A 22,982-nucleotide genomic window follows, 5' to 3' on the forward strand; every position below is an offset into this window, starting at 1 on the left:
TGAATATTATAACCAAATATAGGCCAAATATAATTAAGTTTCAGCAGTTGCCAAAATTACATAAACTATTAAATGCTAAGCAGGATTCCTTATTGTGTGTAGGATACTGAAGAAATGTTAAGATGCACCAGAGTGGATCAGATGAATCTTTCAGGAAGCTCACAGGTGTTATGATAATATATTTTGAAAAACTATGTTTGGTGGGGACCAGAGAGAAAGGTGGCTGCCTCAAGACTGCCCCTTCAGCCTTGAAAATCCTACTTCCCGCATTGGCTTGTTTTTATGCCAAACCATTGCACTCTGATGATACTCAGCAACTGATCAGAAACATTCAAGTAAGAATTTTTACCAGGAATTTAAAATCTGTAGAATCATTCTTGATAAATTGAAATAAAAGGAACAGGGTAATGGTGGGAAAATATGCAACATGACAGAAATATAAAAGAAAATTTGGGATTAAAATTACATGATGAACTTGAAAGATTATGGGAAGGAAGGAACTACAGATGCAGATTACACCGAAGATAGACACAAATGCTGGAGTAACTCAACAGGTCAGAGTTACCAAGGAGAAGGGGAATAGGTGATGTTTTGGGTCAAGAGCCTTCTTTCAGGATTGACACATAACATGGCCATTTAAAAATCAATACATTCTGCTGAACTACATGGCCAAAATGTAAGGTTGAGTACTAATGTCAGAGGAGGGGGGGAGGTGGGGGAGAGAAGAAAGGACGAGGAGGAGCCAGAGGGCTGAGGGAGAGCTGAGACAGGGAGGAGACAACAAGGGCTACCGGAAATTGGACAAGTCGTGTCGCTGGGGTATAAACTGCATAAGCAAAATATAAGGTGCTGCTCCTCCAATTTCCGTTGGTGCTCACTTTGCCCATGGAGGAGGCTCAGGACAGAAAGGTTGGATTTGGAATGGGAGGGGGAGTTGAAGTGCTTAGCCACCGGGAGGTCAGGTTGGTTATTGCGGACCGAGCGGAGGTGTTCGGCAAAATGATGTCCAAGCCTACGCTTGGTCTCACAGATGTAGAGCAGCTGACATCCAGAGCAGCGGATGCAATAGATGAGGTTGGAGGAGGTGTTGGTGAACCTCTGTCGCACCTGGAACGACTGCTTGGGTCCTTGGAGTCGAGGGGGGAGGTAAAGCGACAAGTGTAGCATTTCTTGTGGCTGCAAGGGAAAGTGCCCGGGGAGGGGGTGGTACGGGTGGGATGGAAAGAATTGACCAGGGAGTTACGGAGGGAGCGGTCTTTGCGGAAAGCAGACAGGGGGGTAGATGAGAAGATGTGGCGAGTGGTGGGGTCACGTTGGAGGTGGAGAAAATGATGGAGGACTATTTGTTGTATGTGACGGCTAGTAGGGTGGAAGGTGAGGACTAGGGGGACTTTGCCCTTGTTGCGAGTGGGGGGGATGGGGAGTGAGAGCAGAGTTACGGGATATAGACGAAATCCTGGTGAGAGCCTCATCTATAGTAGGGGAGGAGAACCCCTGTTCCCTGAAGAATTAGGACATTTCCGATGTCCTGGTGTGGAACACCTCATCCTGGGAGCAGATGCGGCGTAGACAGAGAAATTGGGAGTAGGGGATAGAGTCCTTACAGGAAGCAGGGTGGGAAGAAGTGTAGTCTAGATGGGGGTCAGTGGGTTTATAGTCGATGTTGGTCAGAAGTCTATCACCAGCGATGGAGATAGTGATGTCAAGAAATGGTAGGGAATTGTAATAAATGTAGTTCTAATAAAAATAAATTAAAAATTAAAAAAAAGATTTGGAAAAAAAAAAAGAAATGGTAGGGAATTGTTGGAAATGGTCCAGGTGTATTTGAGTGCCAGATAGAAGTTGGTGGTGAAATGGATGAAGTCAGTGGGTTGTGTGTGGGTGCAGGAGGTAGCACCAATGCAGTTGTCAATGTAGCGGAGGTAGAGGTCGGGGATGGGGCCTTGGTACGTCTCGAACAAGGATTGTTTGATGTACCCTACAAAGAGGCAGGCTTAGCTGGGGCCCATGCACATGCCCATAGATACGCCTTGTATTTAGCTCTGGACACGCGCATGGGCCCGAGCTATACAGTTCCTTCTTAAACATTGACTGGAAAATTTGTAGTTGACTGTGTATAGGCCATGAGATTGCACTTGGTAAGTTGAACTTCAACGACTGGACTGCATTATTTTCGTGTACCTATAAGAATGGCATACCTAAACTTAGGTTCTTTGTATCCTTGAAATATTTGTTTCCATGTTAGTTCACTCCTCTCTGTAAAAATGTGTTAACACAGTGATAAATTGCTTGTGATCTGTTTTGAATTAAATTTTTGTTTACTCAGAAACGCTGAACGTTATCATTCTGGATCGGAGTCACTGTTGGGTGCCGGGTAGTCTCCACACACTCCACTCAATGCAATCTCGCATTGTACCCTACCTGTGTATAAGCAGACTGATGAAGGCAGACATCTGCTGCATTCTTATCTCTGGTATGTAACCCCAAAGACTTCTTCCATCACAGACTTTTAATGGATAACCAGCTGAATATCAAACATCTGCTCAAGAAAGGCCTTCCCCCTGACAGTGATGTTCCCTTCCTCACCACAGTTCCACAGATAGTGGTTGCTCAAATATTCATTATTCGCATGTAAAGCTTGAAAGCAAGTTTCAACCAAACTGGACATCAGAGTCAGCAATCTACAATGGAGATTCCTGCTAATTTTCAGCACGTTCAAGTTCAGTATTCCAAGCCATTTGAAGGTCTTACCATTGCCAAAGATGAGATGGCCAAGTTCAGCATAATCCAGAAGTCAACTTGTAACCCGATGATGGGTCCTGACCCAAAATGTCACCTATCCATGTTCTCCAGAGATGCTGCTGGACCCTCCGAGTAACTCCAACACTGTGTCCTTTTGTGTAAACCAGCATTAGTAATACCTCCTTTCTATAACCTTGACTTGATTGACTAATGGATTGCAGGTGACTGAAGCCCCCTCACTTCTGCTTTACAAGTTGTTAAAAGTACTTTTTTAAAGTACACAACTTTTCCTTTTTGCAGCATCGATCAAGGTATTTGGTGGAATATATGTCAAGTATAAACAGAAAATTAGTTTGTCAAAGATGTACATGAATTCCTCCCGACTTCAGAATGACAAAATGCACCTGCATTCCATGAATGAATCACTAATTAAGCAAAGTGAAAAAGATACATTTAGAAATAAAGCATTTAACTTTCTATGACATATTTAATATTAATTAGCTAGCAAATGAAATGAAACAATAAGGGTTTTTTTTTGGATTTTTGTGAACATATTAAAACCAAACCAATACCATATGAAATATTCTAATTTTTATTATGTCCAAGAAATCCATTTGAACTGTATAATACGAGATACAGGATGTTGCATGCAATTTCAAATTTACAATAAACATATACAGTTTGCCAATCTTGACAAGTTAAAGGAATCATTGCAATTACTAAAATCCTCCTGTTCCACTTTCAAAAATTACAACATATTTATCTCTGTAAAACAAAATTTTAATATATACACCAGACTTTATATAACATTTAATTGTAAAAATATGCAACAAAGCTTGATCAATAGAAGGCTAACATGGAATAGTGCTGAGGCAAACAACTGAGATACTTTAAGGCTGTAAAGCTGTATGTGTTTAAACTCTTTAATGTAAAAATAAGTCATTACTGCTTCAAAAGTCACTATTAGAAATGCTTTGTTTTGTTGGATAGTTTATGAACACCAATTGTACAGAATTGCCTTGTGAAATATATACCAAGCAAAATGTTATGTTGCAAGTCTCTAAGTGGAGAGAGACCAGCTAACATAATCAGCACATAAACAATTCATAAATAATTGACAACATTCCACACATTTGTAAATGTACACATTACAAATAGTGCCTTTGCCTTACATGTACCACAACAATACATGGGATTTCACTCCATTATATGTAAAACTGAAAAAATGGTAGTAAATGTTATTGCAATTAAGGATATGGGTTGGTACTCATCATGTTGAAAAGGAATTAAATGTACGACATTGATCATTTTTATTATTAGTACAGCACTGATTAGAAATTTTAAATCGAAAGGTAAATGTTAAAACATGTGCCATGATATATTCTAACATCAGTAGATTATAATTAATAAAGGAGATTAAATATAACCTACAATAAAACCTGCAATGTAGCAATTTCAGTGGTGCAACATAATTTTTGATATGTCATTCAAAAATTATGAACCAGGATAAAAATGGCAAATAATAAAGAAAATGTAGGCAGATATTCTGTTGATAGAAACATGAATTTTAAAAAGAGGTTAATCTTTAGGGTTCAGAAATAGCTACAATGTTAAGGGCCAGGAATGCGATAGGTTAAGAATATCAACAATTAACCTGTAAACAAATGATGAGTTCAAATGTTTAAAAAAAAATAATAATATTAGCCATGTTTTCACTGTGTTTCAGACTGAAATCAAATCTTTGATGATTGATATAGGAGCAAAAGGAGAAGAAATCATAAAAGATTCAGCCATAGTGACTATCCTGCCCTTGTTATTCAAAAGAAGAGTAAAGCAGCAGTTTAAAATGGGCAAAAATCATCTCAAATGCAGGGTAATACATTTTAAACATGTGTAAAAATGAACTTTCACAATGGTGGAAAAATCTGAGAGGCAGATGTACAAATAGTTTGGGGGGGATTATATACATCGACTGTTAAAGCATAATGGTCAGGCACAGAAAATAAAGAGTATAATTTTGGACTTTTTAATTAAGGAAATAGGGAGATACAAGAAGATATAAGTTATGCTACAGGGGTTAACAGTGCCATGTGCAGTTTTGAAAAGGAGAAGAATAGAGAACACAGAGTTGAAACACACAGAGTTTGGAAAGTTAAGAGGAAATATAATTGAAAAGTTCAGGATACCAAGGATATTGATAGATTAAAAATAGTTTTTTTTCCTATTAGTCAGCAGGGGGTTAAAAATTGGAAAGTACAATCTAAAAGTTAAAATAATCTGTTTCTGAGATGAAGCTAAAAATGCATTTACACACAAGAGAGAAATTTCAAACTCTCTTCCATTAAAATCAATTACACTAATTAAATTGATTATTTTAAATCTGAGAGAGATTTCTGATAATCATGAACATTGATAAATATCTGTTGAATAAAAGATGTGAAAGATCCAAGAGTATCTAGAATCTCAATGTGTGGAGCTAAAGTGTCTCCTCCCATTCCTACTTGGCACTAAAGGACACAAAAGAAGAATCTAAATATAATTAAAATGAAGCTGAGATTTTCGGGAACATGTTTTGTATTTGCTTTTGTACTTTTCTTAGGAATTAGTTATTTGTGTGCTGAGATCAGTTTTCAAATGGAGCCCCATTGTTTTCTAGCACACCTTTATATAAAAAAAATCATTTTAAAATTAGGACAAAATATAATTTTCCAGCTGTTAATCTATATATACTATAATGCCAGAAATTTCAATACTAATTCTAATTCTGGGTTGTGAGAAATCAAGTGTTAAATTCATGCTGGCGATTTGAAACGAGACCCAAGCCACTTGTTGAAAAGACAAACTGTAAAAACAAAGAACTGCAGATGCTGGTTTATACCAAAGATAGACACAGAGTGCTGGAGTAACGGAAGAAGGGTCCTGACCCGAAATGCCACCTATCCTTTTTCTCCAGAGATGCTGGCTGACTCACTGAGTTACTCCAGCATTTTGTATCTATCTTTGTTGGAAAGACAAGCCTAATTTATATGGATTAAATTAATTAGCAACTCCGGGAACTGCAGCTGGAGAGTGCAGCTGGAGACAGCACTCATGGACCCAATCAGCAAAGAACGTGAATTGGATAATGACACTCTATGGAAATATGCAAGAAAGGGCTGATATTTGTTTGTTGGACTTGGATGAAATTTTCTTTATAAATATTTCACCTCTCTGGCACCCTTCTGGGCCTGTTAGTGCCAAGTGCTGGATTTCTCCAATTAGGCCAACATCATATGATGACTTCACCACTGCTCATTATAATGTCAATGGTGCCCATTCAATAACTACAGTTCTCCAGATTTGATTGGCCCCTCGTCTCTCTGGGGCAAAGAATTAACTTACCAACCAAATTGTATAATTTTTAAAAAGCACAAATGCGTCAACTAATGCCATCTCCATGATGATTTAACTTACTCTCCCCACAAAAACCTCTACTTGAGCTGGGGAGGGGGGATGGGTGATTAAATAATAGCGTTGCTTAACGCAATGAAAATTCTACTTGATAATTTAAGGGTATATAACTTTATTTCTAAGCTATTCGAACCATAATTAAGCATATCATTCTGCCATAAAATCCAAAGTCCATCAGAATATTAACTGGGGACTTTAGTTTAGTTTAGTTTAGCGAAACAGCGCCCGCACTGTACCGATTCCGCAACGACCAGCACTCCCTACACATTAACACTATCCCACACACACTAGGGACAATTTCCACTTATACCAAGCCGATTAATCAACAAACCTGTACGTCTTTGGAGTGTGGGAGGAAACCGAAAATCTCGGGAAAAAACCCACGCGGTCACGGGGAGAACGTACAATCTCCATACAGACAGCACCCGTAGTCGGGTTCGAACCTGGGTCTCCGGTGAAAGCGCTGTAAGGCAGCAACTCTACCGCTGCACTATCGGAGCCCCGTGCCACTGACTTAGAAGTAAGAGAAGCAGAAGGATCTCAGAGCACACGAACATAGGTTTATGAAGGTTGGGTATAGGGAGAAAACGTAGTTAAGGCAGCCTACAGGGTACTTTCCACAGTTAATGTAAAAAGAACAAAAGAGCAAACTAATCTAAACCAAATCCATAAATTGTTGGAAACACCCAGCAGATTAGGCAGCATCATCTGTGGGAACAGAAAAATAATTAACGTTCCCAGTAAAGACAGTTCATCTTTTCCCAGTTCTGACAAATACTTTGACTTGAAGGATTATCTTTGTTTCTACAGATGCTGTCCGACTTGCTGAGTGTTTCCAACGTTTTGTGTTTTTATCTCACATTTCTACCATCTGCAATTTAATTTTGATTTTCAAGTTGAAGCTAGAATTGTATGAAACACTAGTGAGACCACATACTTAGAAGAGAACTATAGGAAATATTTGACAGCACTAGAGGTGCTGGAGAAGAGATGAATACTGATATTATGGCAGGAGAACTGTAATTATAGGGAAAGATCGAGTAGGCTGGGGTTGTTTTCTTTGAAGCAGAGCAGAGATTTAATTATAGTGTATACAATTACGAACATCTTAGAAAGGGGAATATGACTGATAGATTCCCCAAAGCAAATATGTTAATGACCAGGAAATCTATTTAAATTAATTAGTAAAAGGATTTGAGGGATTTTGAGGCAAAATAATTTCTCCTGAAGTGTTCATGAGGAATGAGGAGGTTTGGGAGGTGATCAGGGGTTATGCGGAGAAGGCAGGAGAATGGGATTGAGAGAGAAAGATAGATCAGCCATGAATGAATGGCAGTGTAGGCTTGTTGGGCCGAATGGCCTAATTCTGCTCCTATAACTTTTGAACATGATCTGCAACTTACTGCCCAATAGCATGGTGAAGGCATCAAATGTTCAAGGTACGGGTCCACCATCAATTTAATGACAACTGGTGGTCTGGCACCTCCTTTAATCCGGACAAAACTACAAGAGTGTTTTTGAAACCTTTCCCAGAAGTCCCGCCAAAAATGTGGCACCTAGGCCAGGTGAGGCTGCTGATATCTATGTCATCGGGACTCCTGCGGCTGAGCGGTGGGTCAAATGTTCCCCCTGCGGCCGAAGCTCTGGAACTCTGGCCCAACCAGAGCCGGCAGATCCGTTACCATCGCCGACTTCTGAGGCCGACTTTGCGTGCTGGCAGACCGTTTTGCTACCGTTGGACTCCTCCCAGAGACTGTGACCTCTGTTGGTCCGGCAAAACAGATAATCCAGAAAGGCTCTTGAAACAAGGGTGCTGGGAAATCAGTGGTGGACCTGTAACTGAAGAGTTTTTACCCACTATTTTGTGAACTAAGGGCAGGGAACTGCAAGTAAGCTAAAGAGCTGAACTTTTGTTCAGCATGGACTTGAGGAAAAACATGACCACTTCCTTGCAGTAAATTTCAATGATTCTTCTTGTATAATCAGTTGTGAAGAGCAGTTGCCATTAGAATGTCACTTCCCGCTGTTCTGTAAGCACACTGATTTTATGCGGAATTTAAATTGCTTTTGTTAATATTTTGTAAATGTAGAATGTACAAGCTCCTTATCGATTTTACAACACATTAACTTTTTGTACCTAGCAAGAAACAAACTGCCAGGGGAACTGATGGGCGAAACAGTGACTCTCAGGACTATCAGGTACATGGATAAGAAAGGTTTGAGAGATATGGGTAAAATGTGGGTAAATGGGATTAGGTTAGAAGGGCCTGCAACTGTGCTGTATGAATATGATTCTATGACTGATACAAGGTTTCAAAATATTGACTGTCTCTTGCCTCCAAAGATGCTGCTGACCCTATGTTCTTCCAAAAGATTTAGTTTTTGCTCCAATTTCCGGCATCTGCAGTCTTTTTTTTATCACAATGCTGTTTATGCTTGGACTGATAGTCGCTAAATCCCACAAATGTCGACCAGAGTATACATGTTCTATTTGTCATTATGTGCTTTGTTTACTATTTACAATGTAAACATCTCCTTCTAAATCACCAGAAGAATCATCACTTCATCATATCTCCTGCATTAAAAATCTATCACTATCCACGTTGTAGGAAATATTTGTGCTTACGTTTTTAAGGTGGGGAATATTTGTGCTCATGCCATTGGGAGAAAAGTTGGACCAATGTAATGAAAAGGGTGGAGAAATGGTCTTGATGTCATGTGAAAAAAATAGCTAAGCATTTTATTATAATGTAACATAATGATACACGGATATTATAGTATCCATTTTTCAAATTATTAAAATGAATATCAGCAGCTCTTGAAATGCAGTTGAATTGTGTTAGATTTTTCTTTCATTTTGGAAATGTTGCTGTACCTAAACTTGAATTATAGCTACATAACTTATCTACTGGTATCAGTTTTTTTGTGTGGGCTACAGTTTATAGGCTACTCTTGTGTGTTAATATACATGTGGGAACTGGGAGGCCAGCTCTATAGAGCGGCACAGCAGTGAAATCCTTCCATTGCACCTACCACATAAATAGGCTGCCAGGAACTAACAATGGCTAGTCATTAGAAGTGGCAACCTTTCCCTCTAACCCAGTAACATTTACATCAATTATAGTTCGATGGACAGAATCCAATTTGAAAAAATCTCACTCATTGCTGACGATGATCACACTTGGCATCTCCCTAGTTTATAGTACAGGTGTTCAGTGGATAAACTCATCAAACCAAAAGACTTTGGTTTAGTCTACTTGGTAAGTAAATACAATGAGAATAGTTCACCTGAATACAGTGTCCAATCATGATTGCAAGAAACCAAGTATATGTTTAAATTGCAGTTATTCTGATATTAATAAACAGATCAGGTGAAAGATTTTTTTTGACAGATGGACAAAGACTTTGTGTAATTCTAAATATTCATTCTTCAATAAATAAAGACATGTGATCATTACATTTTATCTAATATGACAAATCTAACTAGGCAAATATCAATTTAGATAGGGTCTTAAAATGTATGTGAACCTGTTCACAGAGTTGCATGAAAATACTTTAGGATTAACCCCATCATCTATAATTTCAATAAAGAATTGGATATAATGTCCTCAGTCTTCCTGTCATCAGTGAATCAACATTACTTACCAATTACCATAGATGAAAGCTACACACATCACTACCAGGGATCTGGAGGAAGCAACCTTAAACATCTCATTAACCCATCAGATTGATGAATCTTTGCTGAGGCATCTGAGTCTAAACCAAGAAATGTCTGTTATAATGCATTATCAGGTCTTGTATCAAAGGTGAAATAAAGTGAATAAAAGAAAGAATAAGGTAAACATAAAACAAAAGAAACATTCATCTCTAACAATAATTAACCTGGAAATATATTGGCATTCCTTCTCAGCGTTAAATAATAAACTTTCATAAAATTCATTAAAATTAACTAAAGTCATAGATCAAAAAATATTTTTACTAAATTTAAATCCAAATCTAAATGATAAGGGATCTTTCAGAAATCTTATGTAGGGAATTATTTTAAACTTTCTAAATGCACCGTGAATTAAAGTCATGAGACATCCTGTGCAGCTCAGCCACTTATAACAACATAAGTAAAGAAATAAAAAGATAAACATGAAACATAAGAAATGTACAACTCTAACGATAATCAAATGATAATTTCACATAACTTTTGGTGGGTGTATGGAACAAGCTGCCAGAGGAGGTAGTTGAGGCTGGGACTATCCTATAGTTTAAGAAGCAGTTCGACAGGTACATGGATAGGACAGGTTTGGATGGATATGGGCCAAGCGCAGGCAAGTGGGACTAGTGCAGCTGGGACATTGTTGGCAGGTGTGGGCGAGTTGGGCCGAATGATCTGTTTCCACACTGTATCACTCTGTGACTATAACCTGGAAATATTTTGGCATTCCATTAGTATGACAGTGCCTAAATTCTGGACCTTCCACCCAACCACATGGACCTTAATCCAAAAAGATTCCATTGATTTCAAACAATGGCTTATCGTTACCTACCCAAGAAAGGTTCAGAATAGGTGATAAATACTGACCTTGCCATATCCTAAAAGTTGAATAGCAAAAGAACTTGAAATGGTGCGATATGTCGCACTTCTAATAGTAAATTTTCAATGACAGAGTTATTTGCCATTAAGTAACTCACCATGCCACTAAAGTGCACTTACATCATAATGTACATGCCTCAATGTGTTTTATGTTTTGTGTGTACCTAGTGAATACCACATTCACACTGTTCCATGTGGAAGAACACCAAGTCGCGTGGCCAGATACTGTTCAGAGAAAGCCTGCAGAGGAGTGGGACAATCCTTCAGTAACTTCTTATTTATTGTATTCAACTGCACAGCTGCAAGGCTGTGCAGTTGAACACAGGCATACCACCCATGGAAATTGCTCTCTGAATGTTTTTCTTCAGAGCTCTAAGCACTGATTACTGCACTGTTATTCTTCCTGCAATATTAAAGACATTGTTTATTGGGGTGATCAATTTTCACTCATAGAAAACTATGGCAAATGCGACATGAAAGTTACCACTCATTGGAAATATTCCACTAGCATAGACTCATTTGCTCAACAAGCCAACACACGTACATGGTAAATGGTAGGGAATTGAAGAATGTAGGTGAACAGAGGGATCTGGGAATAACTGTGCACAATTCCCTGAAAATTGAATCTCATGTAGATAGGGTGGTAAAGAAAGCTTTTGGTGTGCTGGCCTTTATAAATCAGAGCATTGAGTATAGAAGTTGGGATGTAATGTTAAAATTGTACAAGGCATTGGTGAGGCCAATTCTGGAGTATGGTGTACAATTTTGGTCGCCTAATTATAGGAAGGATGTCAACAAAATAGAGAGAGTACAGAGGAGATTTACTAGAATGTTGCCTGGGTTTCAGCAACTAAGTTACAGAGAAAGGTTGAACAAGTTAGGGCTTTATTCTTTGGAGCGCAGAAGGTCAAGAAGGGACTTGATAGAGGTTTTTAAAATGATGAGAGGGATAGACACAGTTGACGTGGAAAAGCTTTTCCCACTGAGAGTAGGGAAGATTCAAACAAGGGGACATTACATGAGAATTAAGGGACTGAAGTTTAGGGGTAACATGAGGGGGAACTTCTTTACTCAGAGAGTGGTAGCTGTGTGGAATGAGCTTCCAGTGAAGGTGGTGGAGGCAGGGTTCGTTTTTATAATTTAAAAATAAATTAGATAGTTATATGGATGGGAAGGGAATGGAGGGTTATGGTCTGAGCGCAGGTATATGGGACTAGGGGAGATTATGTGTTCGGCACGGACTAGAAGGGTCGAGATGGCCTGTTTCCGTGCTGTAATTGTTATATGGTTATATGGTTATATGTACCTTCCCATCTGTAAGCATTAGAGGTGGAGAAAGAAAATTGCAGATGCATGGGATCTCCACCAACATTTCAGTTCATTTTGACTGGTATTGTTTATGTTTACCCCACAGAATCGTATGCACAACATTCCCAAGGCTACTTTAATAGGTCACATTTAGATTAACCAAATTCATAGAAATGAAGGGAAGATGAAACTGCAGAATGATGTGTTACAGTGGCTTTTCTTAACCCCAAATAATAAACTTCAGTAAAATTCATTAAAATTAACTAACATCAGATCGAAAAAGATTTTTACTAAATCTAAATGACAAGGCAGCTTTCAGAAACCTTTTGTGGGGAGCTTTTCTAAATGCACAGTGAATTAAAGTCATGGCACATCATGTGCAGTTCAGCCACTTACTTACAACATAAGCACAAGCAGGCAAAGCCTATTCGGCCTCTAGTGCTTGATCTGCCATTCAGTGTGATCATACATAGCTGCCAGTGTCATTTGCCTGCACTGATCACATGTTCAGTAATATCCGTTGCACGTAATGAATCGCTGACACCTTATTTTGAGATTATTAGCCCTAGTTCTATATCCCCTCTCCCTGCAAGGGGAAATATTAATTCCACATCTACCCTAAACATTTTAGTGAGATCATCTCACATTCTTCCAAACGAAAGACAGCGCAGGCTTTGTTTACTTAATCTAAAATTACCATTAAAAGCATCAGGTTAATGATCACTGTCAAATTAACTGATGTAAAACAAGGGGGGAGTGGATATTAGTGGAGATCACAGTCAAATTAATTGATGTTAACCCAGGTGGAGTAGAGATGGTTGAGGTAGGGAGGAAGTACGAGAAATTAGCTACGGTTCCTGCCATGATTGCTATCTTTTGTTTACGACTGAGGTTGTGCATGTGGTTAGTGATGAATGAATGCATGAATGGCTGCCTGCCAAAGGGAGGCAACTTTGGCAAAGTATCCAAGGCCTCCCAGACTCCAAGGAGAAGTGAACCTAGTTTCTTTGATTCCTTGACAACACTGAACAGATTCACATTTTGAACTGTCTGAACATATGCTGCTGAAGGAGACAGTCTGAGCAGGCCTGTACTTCAGGAGACCATGGGTGCCCTGCTGCACAGCAACAGAAAAAAACCTGTGTCACAATTTCCTGAATTGTACAGGTGCCAGTGCATATCCTCTGTTGGAGCCTCATAGATGATGTTATTGTAAAGGACTACAACATAATTCCTTTACTACATCTACAGTTCAAATTTCATCAAAGGGATGACCTTTGCATTTTTTCCAGTTTCTCAGCATTCCCTATTCAACATCCAGCACGTAAAATTTGTAACAGTTTAGTTTTGCATTAAAATTCATTCCCCTTCAAAACTAAAGTAAATAGATCAAACTTTGCTGACCTACTTTCCAAGGATGCTACATCAGAAACATTCTATGTACATGATTCTAGTGTAATGTAAATCTGTTTCAATCTATTTCGATTTTTCCTAGCCTTGCCCTTCCAGCAGCGTGCGGAGTAAAAGTATTCTTGGAAGTTCTTCTCAATGGTGATTGAGTATTCACTGGTCACTGATGCTTCACATCCTGGATCCAAGATTTCTAGGTAGGAAGCCTTTCACGTTGCTGACTGGCCGAACATCATTTTGATGTCGACGGCGCTCAATAAACAAGGCCAACCGTGAGGTATCCAGTGGGGCAGTGGAGTAACTGTCATTCTGAGGGTGTAGCCAAGGGTTTTGTAAACAAGTTGCAGCTGTGGGTCTCCAACGAAAGTCCCCCTGAAGCAGAGCCCTTATGAAGTCTCGGGCCACGTAGCTGACTCCCTGGAAATATTCATCGGGGAAACTGAAATCCCGACGGCAAATGTTCATGCACGTCTCCTCGATGCTCTCATCCAGGAAGGGAGATACTCCACTTAACATCACATACGTCAGGACGCCAAGGCTCCAGATGTCAGTGCTTAGTGAGACTGGTGTTCCCTGGATTATTTCAGGAGCAGCAAATTCAGGATTTCCTAACAACTGATGTATATAATAATAAGTTGTGATTTGAACAGCGTCACCTAGATCTATAAGCTTGACGCGTGGCACAGGTGTGTGAAAGTCAATCAGCAGGTTTTCTGGCTGTTAGAAGGGAACATAATAATTAATGATAAAAATTAATAAATAACTGTGTAAAAGATTATGAGAGGAATAGATAGGGTACATGCACAGTCTTTTCCCAAGAGTAGTCTTTACTTTAGACCTCAGAAATACAGGGTGCAAACAGGCACTTCGGCCCACCGAGTCTGCGCTGACCAGCGATCACCATGTACACTGACCTACACAAACTAGGGACAATTTTACAACAATTTACTGAAGCCAATGAACCTACAAACCTGTACATCTTTGGAGTGTGGGAGGAAGCCCAGATCACCCGGAGGAAACCCACATGGTCACAGGGAGAACGTACAGACTCCGTACAGACAGTATTCATGATCGCACCCGGGCCTCTGGTGCTGTAAGGCAGCAACTCTACTGCTGCACCACTGTGCTGTAAAGTAGGGTAATCACCACTACAGTAGGGGAATCAAGAACCAGGGGACATATGTTTAAGGTGAGAGGGGAAAGATTTAATAGGAATCTGAAAGGCAACTTTTTCACACAGATGGTGGGTGAGTGTATGGAACGAGCATCCAGAGGAGGTAGTTGAGGAAGATACTATAGCAACATTTAAAAGACGTTTGAATAGGTACATGAATAGGAAAGTTATAGAGGGATATGTACCAAACACAGGCAGGTGGGAATAGTGTAGATGGGGCATCTTGATCGGCAGGAGTAAGTTGGGCTGAAGGGCGTGTTACTGTGCTGTATGACTCTATGACTCTAATGGTTCCACTTTGTTTACATCAAGCTCTAAACATATACAATGTTGGGTTCCAGCTCATTTAATTTGCTGTTGAAGCAGTAATTCCAATAATTTATACCTCCACATCCTTGATTGATTGATTAAAAGATACATCATGGAAACAGGCCTTTCGGCCCATCTAGTCCACACTAACCACCCATCACTCGGCCCTTCTTTTACACTCACAGCAGAAATTGCCACCATCAGGTCTCCTAAGGAACCGCTTAGTTCCAAGCAAAATACAAGTGGAAAATCTCATCCAGGACCATACTCACTCTTATTCCAGTTTCTAACAATATCCCAAAGGGTTTCTTCATTCTTTGCAAGAATGTTGAACCGTCCTCTATTGTCAATGCACCCATTGCTTGAGGGTTTTCTACAATTGATCTCCTGGCCAATGTTACTTACAGCCAAGAAAACATTTCTCCTACAAAATGTATTTTCATCTTATTGGGATAATAACTGGCAAAGCATTAGAAGTCTGAAGAACTAGTGAAACTGACAGAAGGGTTTTGGGCCGAAACGTTGCCTATTTCCTTCGCTCCATAGATGCTGCCGCACCCGCTGAGTTTCCCTAGCACTTTTGTCTACCTTCGATTTTCCAGCATCTGCAGTTCCTTCATAAACAGAGTGTGGCATTGCGATGGTTGAGGGCAACAGAGATCAGGGACAAAAATAGCTGTTGGAATTTGGGAGAGCTGATGATTTAGAATTGGGATTGGTAGAGAGATTGGAGCTCGGTGTGGGTCGGGAGGGAATGCAATTCAACATGGAACTGGGAACATTGCGAGTTTACTGCATTGGTGCAATTGAGCAGCCTCAATTGGGTGGCGCCAGCAATGGCTGCCTCGCCGACAGTCTGTCTGTCCCTTCCTTCTCTGTTGTTTTATAGTATGTGTTAAATGTATGTTTTAGTGTTTTTTAGCTTGTTTTATGTGGGGTGGGTGGGGGAGGTTGGGGGAATTTTTTTAAAAATCTCTTACCTCGACGGATATGCAATTTTTCTCCATATCGTATCTCCGTCCGCAGTGTGCCCCAACATTGAAGAGTTGGCGGCCTCTGCTGGAGATTGACCGGGAGCTCCAACTGCGGGAGCCTGAGGACTTAACATTGCGGAGCTGGCGATCCCTTTGCCAGGGATCGACCTCGGAAGCTCCAACCACGGGAGCCTGTGGCCTTAACATCGTGGAGCTCGCGGTCCCTGGTTAGAGACTGACTTCGGGAGCTCCAAGCTGCAGGAGCTTTGACTGCCCCGACGTGGGAGCTTCAATCGCCCCGACGTGGGAGCTTCAATCGCCCCGACTGCGGATGGTTCGACTGCTCCGACCGCGGGAGAAAATGAGGGAAGAAGATTGGACCTTATTGCCTTCCATCACAGTGAGGAATGTGGGGAATCTGCTGTGGTAGATGTTTATGTTAACTTTTATGTAGTTGTGTGTTTTGTTGCTTTTTTTTTTAGTATGGCTCTATGGTAATACAAATATTACTGTACCTTAATTGGTACGTGACCATAAAAGATCTTTGAAACCTTTGATAATTCAGATTAACACCGAAAGAATTCCAGTTGCTTAAGAGAATAACTCACCACCACCTCGTTGAGCAATTAGAGAAGGGCAATAAATACTGTTCTGACCTTGTTACCAACATCCAGCTGTCACAAAATATTTTTTTTAAGTGCATTGTCCGCACAAACTAAACAAATTCCTAAAACCAAATAAATGTAAATACAAATCTAATATAATTTCAGAAAGTATAGTTCTGCAGTGGAAGAATAATATATTGATTAGTTTTTTTTAAACTTTAATTGAAGTCCTACCTTTAAATCCAAGTGCGCAACCCTACAGTTGTGTAGATACTGGAGGGCCTCTAATGTGTCCCGAATGTAAAAAGCAACCTTCTCCTCCAAATGCTCCTCTTGATTTACCAGAAATTCAAGCAAGCGACCATTATCCAAGCTGTGAGCACAAGAACAGAAATATTTAGCAATGTGCTGTCAATATATTGTGTACCCATTTCATGAGTATGTCTGGCTGTTAGATGTGCCACTATAATGCAATGTTAATGCTAAATTGTAATTAGATTTCTACATTGGTGACTTTAAAGGAAAATCATGGGGGATGGGAGGCGGGGGTGACTGCTTCACCATTCTGAAGAAGGGTCCCAAGCCGAAACTTCGTCTGCCCATTTCCTTCCGCAGATGCTACCTTACCCGCTGAGTGCTTCCAGCACTTTGTGTTTTGCAGAAAATATATATTTTCTTCCAAAAGGAAAGCAGAAACTAAATCCTGCTGAGACTCCATGGATAAATGTAGATTTGGCAACAGTTAAAGGAAAGGAGAGATTTGCATTGCTATCCATTGGAAGATGGATAGCAGAAGAGTCTGTGATGTAGGGAGCATGAATACTTTAGGAAATAAGTGAAAGAAAAAAGAGGAAGTGGAAGAAGAAGAGGAAATATAAAATTACCGGAAAAAATAATATAGTGAAATATATTACGGTTAACTCAATCAAATAATGAGATGGGTACAGGAACTTCAATCGATGGATTAGTCATAAGAAATGTAAATTAAGATCCAGGCCAAACAGGTGCAGCTATGCACAACCATTGCTTTTGTGTCACAAAACATTTATTTAAATATTATTAAAACTGTTCCAGCTTTATGATGACTCAGCTCCAACCGCGGCCTGCGGACTTTAACATCAAGGAGCTCGCAGTCTCGGGTTGTGACTGACGTCGGGAAGCTCCAAAAGCCGCATGACGTTCGACTAGCCCCGACCCGCGGTAGATTGTCCGGCGCGGGGGAGCTGAGATTCCCCCCCCCCCCCCCCCCCCCCCCCCCGATGCAGGAGCTTGATCACCCCGATGAGGAGGCCCGCTGCCGGCTACGGAAGTAAGATCGTCCCGTCAATGGAAGGTTAGAGGCCCCCGACCGCTGGAGGACAAAGAAGGGAGATTGAACTTTTTTCTCGCCTTCCATCACAGTGAGGAATGTGGAGGAGTCACTGTGGTGGATGTTTGTGTTAAATGTATTTTGTGTGTTCCGTTGCTTTTTATTAGTATGACTGTATAGCAAATCAAATTCCTCATATGTTGCAAAACATACTTGGCTAATAAAATATGATTATGATTAAAAGTGGGAGTGTGAACCATATAAACCAAGAACGTCGCAGTTTAAATTCCCAGGCTGTTCTCAGTCTTTTGATTCTGCCGATGCTGTGGAAGCAAGATTAGATTTCTATCATCCAGAGAGTCTTTAGGTTAAAAGAAAGACACAAAGTGCTGAAGTGACTCAGTGGGTCAGACAGCATTTCTAGGGAACATGGTTTAGAAAAAGTCACAAAGTGCTGGAGTAAACCTTAGAAGGGTCCTGGCCCAAAACGTAGCCTATTCACGTTCTCAAGAGATGCTGCCCAACCCACTGAGTTACTCCAGCACTTCGTGTCTTTTTATGTAAACCTGCTTCTGCAGTTCGTTGTTTCTAGTTTGGGTTATTTAAGTTTAGGTTTAGATTTAATGAACTGGATGAGGGAATTGAAGGCAATATCTCCAAGTTTGCGGATGACACTAAGCTGGGGGGCAGTGTTAGCTGTGAGGAGGATGCTAGGAGACTGCAAGGTGACATGGATAGGCTGGGTGAGTGGGCAAATGTTTGGCAGATGCAGTATAATGTGGATAAATGTGAGGTTATCCATTTTGGTGGCAAAAACAGAAAAGCAGACTATTATCTAAATGGTGGCCGATTAGGAAAAGGGGAGATGCAGCGAGACCTGGGTGTCATGGTAAACCAACCAAGTAGGCATGCAGGTGCAGCAGGCAGTGAAGAAAGCAGGACAAGGGGTCACAGCTTAAGGATAAGGGGGAAATCCTTTAAAACCGAGATGAGAAGAACTTTTTTCACACAGAGAGTGGTGAATCTCTGGAACTCTCTGCCACAGAGGATAGTCGAGGCCAGTTCATTGGCTATATTTAAGAGGGAGTTAGATGTGGCCCTTGTGGTTAAGGGGATCAGAGGGTATGGAGAGAAGGCAGGTACGGGATACTGTTGGATGATCAGCCATGATCATATTGAATGGCGGTGCAGGCTCGAAGGGCCAAATGGCCTACTCCTGCACCTAATTTCTATGTTTCTATGTTTCTATGATTTATTATCAGCAAGGTACAATTAAAAGCTTGTTTTGCAGGGTTTCAAACAAATCAGATCAACCACACATAAATACAATTAGTTCAAACTTGAGTACAATATGGATTATACAATTATGGAGGAGAAAAAGCAAATAAAAATGGCTGAAGATGCTTTGCCAAATGCCAGCTTGGTGGGTACATATGGAGCTTCAACCAACACTGTTGCTTACAGTCTGACTTACATAAGATAACACATCGAGGTCCAAACTTAAATATGAATGACCAGAGTTAAACTAAACTAAACTTACATAGTACCACCGGTTACTTACATGGTTCCTAGTACTTATTTTTCTAAAAAGGTTACACGGGGAGGGAGAAAATTAATGAGGAAGTGAGAACAGTTTCGACTTTAGTGGAATCCTCTATCCATGAAAACTAGGCTGAAAGCAAAAATGTAAATCAGCTCCATAGTGTTGATGCAAATAGTATTTTGCCTACCAAATGCCGATGGTTTGGATATAAACACAGATACTTACAGTTCAAGAACTAAGATATAGCCTGTGGAAAACTCATATGTGTCACAGATTGCAGGAAATTGTGGATGCTGCAGGTTTAGTAAGATCGCTGCCTCGTGAGCCACTTGATCTTTCTTTTTCATTTTCTTGCTGATGAATTTTACAGCTACTTCCCTCTTGGTAGATTTTTGTATACATTTCTTCACCACAGAGAAACGACCCCTGCAATACAGAAGAGGATTTCAAATCACTAGTAGACAGAATCAGCTACATGTATGAAATCTCAATCCTTTACATTTTGCATCGTACAAATACTGGATTACAGTAGTCAGGTTCCAACCCAGGTCTCCGGCACTGGATTCACTGTCAGGCAGCAACTCTACTGCTGCGCCACCGTGCCGCCCTGTTCTTGCCAGCTTGCACATACAGTGTATACATGCTTTCCATGGATACAGGCAAATCAGTTAAACAGAAACCTTTTGTTTTGAATGATAAGCCACATCTGTTTAAAAAAAAAACACTGAGTGCTTGCCCCGGGTGGAAACAGTACTATTAATATGAATCATGTATAGTCTATTTTTTACTGGATAGCACGCAACAAAAAAAGCTTTTCACTGTTCCTTGGTACACGTGACAATGAACTAAACTATTGTACTGGACAAAAATCTGTCTCCATTCGAAAAAAAATCCAAATAAATGTACATAGTTGCATTTCCTATGATAGGATTAATGATTAGGCCAATGAACCCTTGCATCAATCTGAAGAAAGGCCCTGATTTGAAACCCTGTCTGTCTATTTCGTCCACAGATACTGCCCAACCTGCTTAGTTCCTCTAGCACTTTGTGACTTGCTCAACGTTCCAGCATCTGCAGTTACTTGAGTCTCTGTCTCTCTGAAATCAGACTACTGACATCCAGGGAAAGACATAAAATGCTGGAGTAACTTAGCAGCATCCCTGGAGATGATGGATAGGTGATGTTTCGGGTCGGGACCCTTCTTCAGACTTCTTAAGTCCAGCATTTTGTGTCTTTCCTTGGTAAAACAGCATCTGCAGTTCCTTGTGCCTCGGTCTCTCTGAAATGATGGTGCGGTAAATTGGATGATGGTGTGGTAAATTGGATTAGTAAATATGCAGATGATACTAAGATAGGTGGGGTTGTGGGTAATGAAGTAGAGTTTCAAAGTGTACAGAGAGATTTATGCCAGTTGGAAGAGTGGGCTGAAAGATGGCAGATGGGGTTTAATGCTGATAAGTGTGAGGTGCTACATCTTGGCAGGACAAATCAAAATAGGTAAATGGTAGGGAATTGAAGAATGTAGGTGAACAGAGGGATCTGGGAATAACTGCACGGGAAGGGAATGGAAGGTTATGGTCTGAGCGCAGGTATATGGGACTAGGGGAGAATATGTGTTCGGCACGGACTAGAAGGGTCGAGATGGCCTGTTTCCGTGCTGTAATTGTTATATGGTTATATGGTTAAATCGGATTACTCTTGCCCATGTCCTGGGGACATTATTCCAGATACTCAATTCCCTTACACAATAACAAATTATTCGTCTCAGTTTTGAAATTTGAAAGTCTTTGCTTAGTTATAGATTTTCAGTTTTCTTTGTCTGAATTCTCTAGATTTCACCTCAAAATGGACTAACTAACACAAATTTTCTATCCATTTCCGTCACATAGGCCTTGCTTCATACAGGAATGGGCTGCTTTTTTCTCAGGAGTTGCTAAACATGGCACAATCATCAGTGAACATTTCCACTTCTGTTGTGCTGGAAAGGAGGCCGTTAGCGAAGGTGCGGGACTTTGAATGGGGACAGGGGGATGGGATGGTGGGAGAAACGGATGTGCACCGGCATTGGGGAATGGGAGGGGGGCAGGAGGGAGAGGGCTGAAGAAAAGGGGTTCTATTACCTAAAGTTGGAGAATTCAATGTTCATATTGTTGTGTTTTAAGCTATCCAAGTGGAATTATGTGGTGAACCCAGTTAACATTCTGGTCAAAGGTCACCCCAGGTTGATGAAGGTGGTCGATTCAGCAATGGTAAATGCCTTTGAAAATCAAGGGGAGGCTGGTAAGACTTCCTTATTGAAGGTGGTCATTCCTTAGCACCTGTCACATGTGCTATTTGCCACCGATCAACCCATGCGTGGATTTTGCATAGGTCTTGCTTCATACAGGAATGGGCTGTGTTTTGTTTAGGAGTTGCTAATGGAATTGAACATGGTGCAATATTCAGTGAACATTCCCACTTCTAACATGGTGGAAAGGAGGCCATTAGGGCAGTAGCTGAAGATTGCAGGACTTTGAATGTTGTCAGGAGAGTTCTTTTAGTGAAGTCGTGGTGCTGACATGATTGACTTTCAAATTCAATGCCATCTTCTTTTGTGTGAGATGTGACTCCAGTCGCAAACAAACTGGACAAGACAACGCTTACTGAAACATAAACAAACAGCAGCATTCAGCCCTTCAGCCCTTCGAGCCAGCATCGCTATTCAATATGATCATTGCTGATCATCCAAAATCTGTACCCCCTTCCTGCTTTCTCCCATACCCCTTGATTCCATTAGCCCAAAGAGCTAAATCTAACTCTCTCTTGAATATATCCAGTGAATTGGCCTCTACTGCCTTCTGTTGCAGATAATTCCACAGATTCACAACTATCTGGGTGAAAATGTTTTTCCTCATCTCAGTCTTAAATGGCCTCCCCCTTATTCTTAAACTGTGACCCCTGGTTCTGGACACCCCCAACATGGGGAACATATTTCCTGCATCTAGCATGTCCAATCCCTTAAGAATTTTATATGTTTCCATAAGATCCCCTCTCCTCCTTCTAAATTCTAGTGAATATTAACCCAGTCGATCCATTCTTTCATTATGTGTCAAAGGCCTGGTCATGGGATCCAGGTGTAATATTACTTCCAGATGCCTAAAAATTATCTTTATGTGGATTTACAGTACCTTCCAATTTCAAACAGTTCTGTGTAAGCAGATTCAAAATTATCCTTCCATGGAATTCTTGAGTCATCACTAGTAGGTTCTGGATGGGGATGAAAAGCGGTTAGAATGTATTTCAGTGCCAATTCAATTGCTTTAATAACTCAAACAACAGTGACACCAAAAAACAATTTGGCCGACTGTTATAAAGGTTCATTAACTGATCTGGCCTGGAATAAGGAACTCTAACTACATGGATTCACAGTGGAACTATCAATTTCTCACCAAGGATAATTAGAAATCAGGGCAGAAATTTTTGCTCACTGGCTTGCGGAAACTGCCACAGCGCTGTAGTGCACATACAAAGGCTCCCGAGATGCGCAACTCGGAAACAAAGATGTGGGTTTAAAGAATTGCTTACATAAGTGTG

General features: G+C 40.5%; 1 protein-coding gene across 1 annotated transcript in view; it reads right to left on the reverse strand.

Moving 5' to 3' along the window:
- Positions 1-11,902: 11,902 nt before the first annotated feature.
- Positions 11,903-22,982, reverse strand: part of kalrna (kalirin RhoGEF kinase a) — a 584,657-nt gene continuing 573,577 nt past the window's right edge. The window contains exons 57-60 of the mRNA XM_055638050.1: positions 22,577-22,655; positions 19,635-19,835; positions 16,792-16,930; positions 11,903-14,212 (exon numbers count right to left, since the gene is read on the reverse strand). Of these exons, the coding sequence (XP_055494025.1) occupies positions 13,667-14,212; positions 16,792-16,930; positions 19,635-19,835; positions 22,577-22,655 (965 nt within the window). The 3' untranslated portion in view covers positions 11,903-13,666. The remainder of the gene's footprint in view (positions 14,213-16,791; positions 16,931-19,634; positions 19,836-22,576; positions 22,656-22,982) is intronic.

This window comes from Leucoraja erinacea, chromosome 7 (genome assembly GCF_028641065.1).
Source record: "Leucoraja erinacea ecotype New England chromosome 7, Leri_hhj_1, whole genome shotgun sequence".
NCBI classification, from domain to species: Eukaryota; Metazoa; Chordata; class Chondrichthyes; order Rajiformes; family Rajidae; genus Leucoraja; species Leucoraja erinaceus.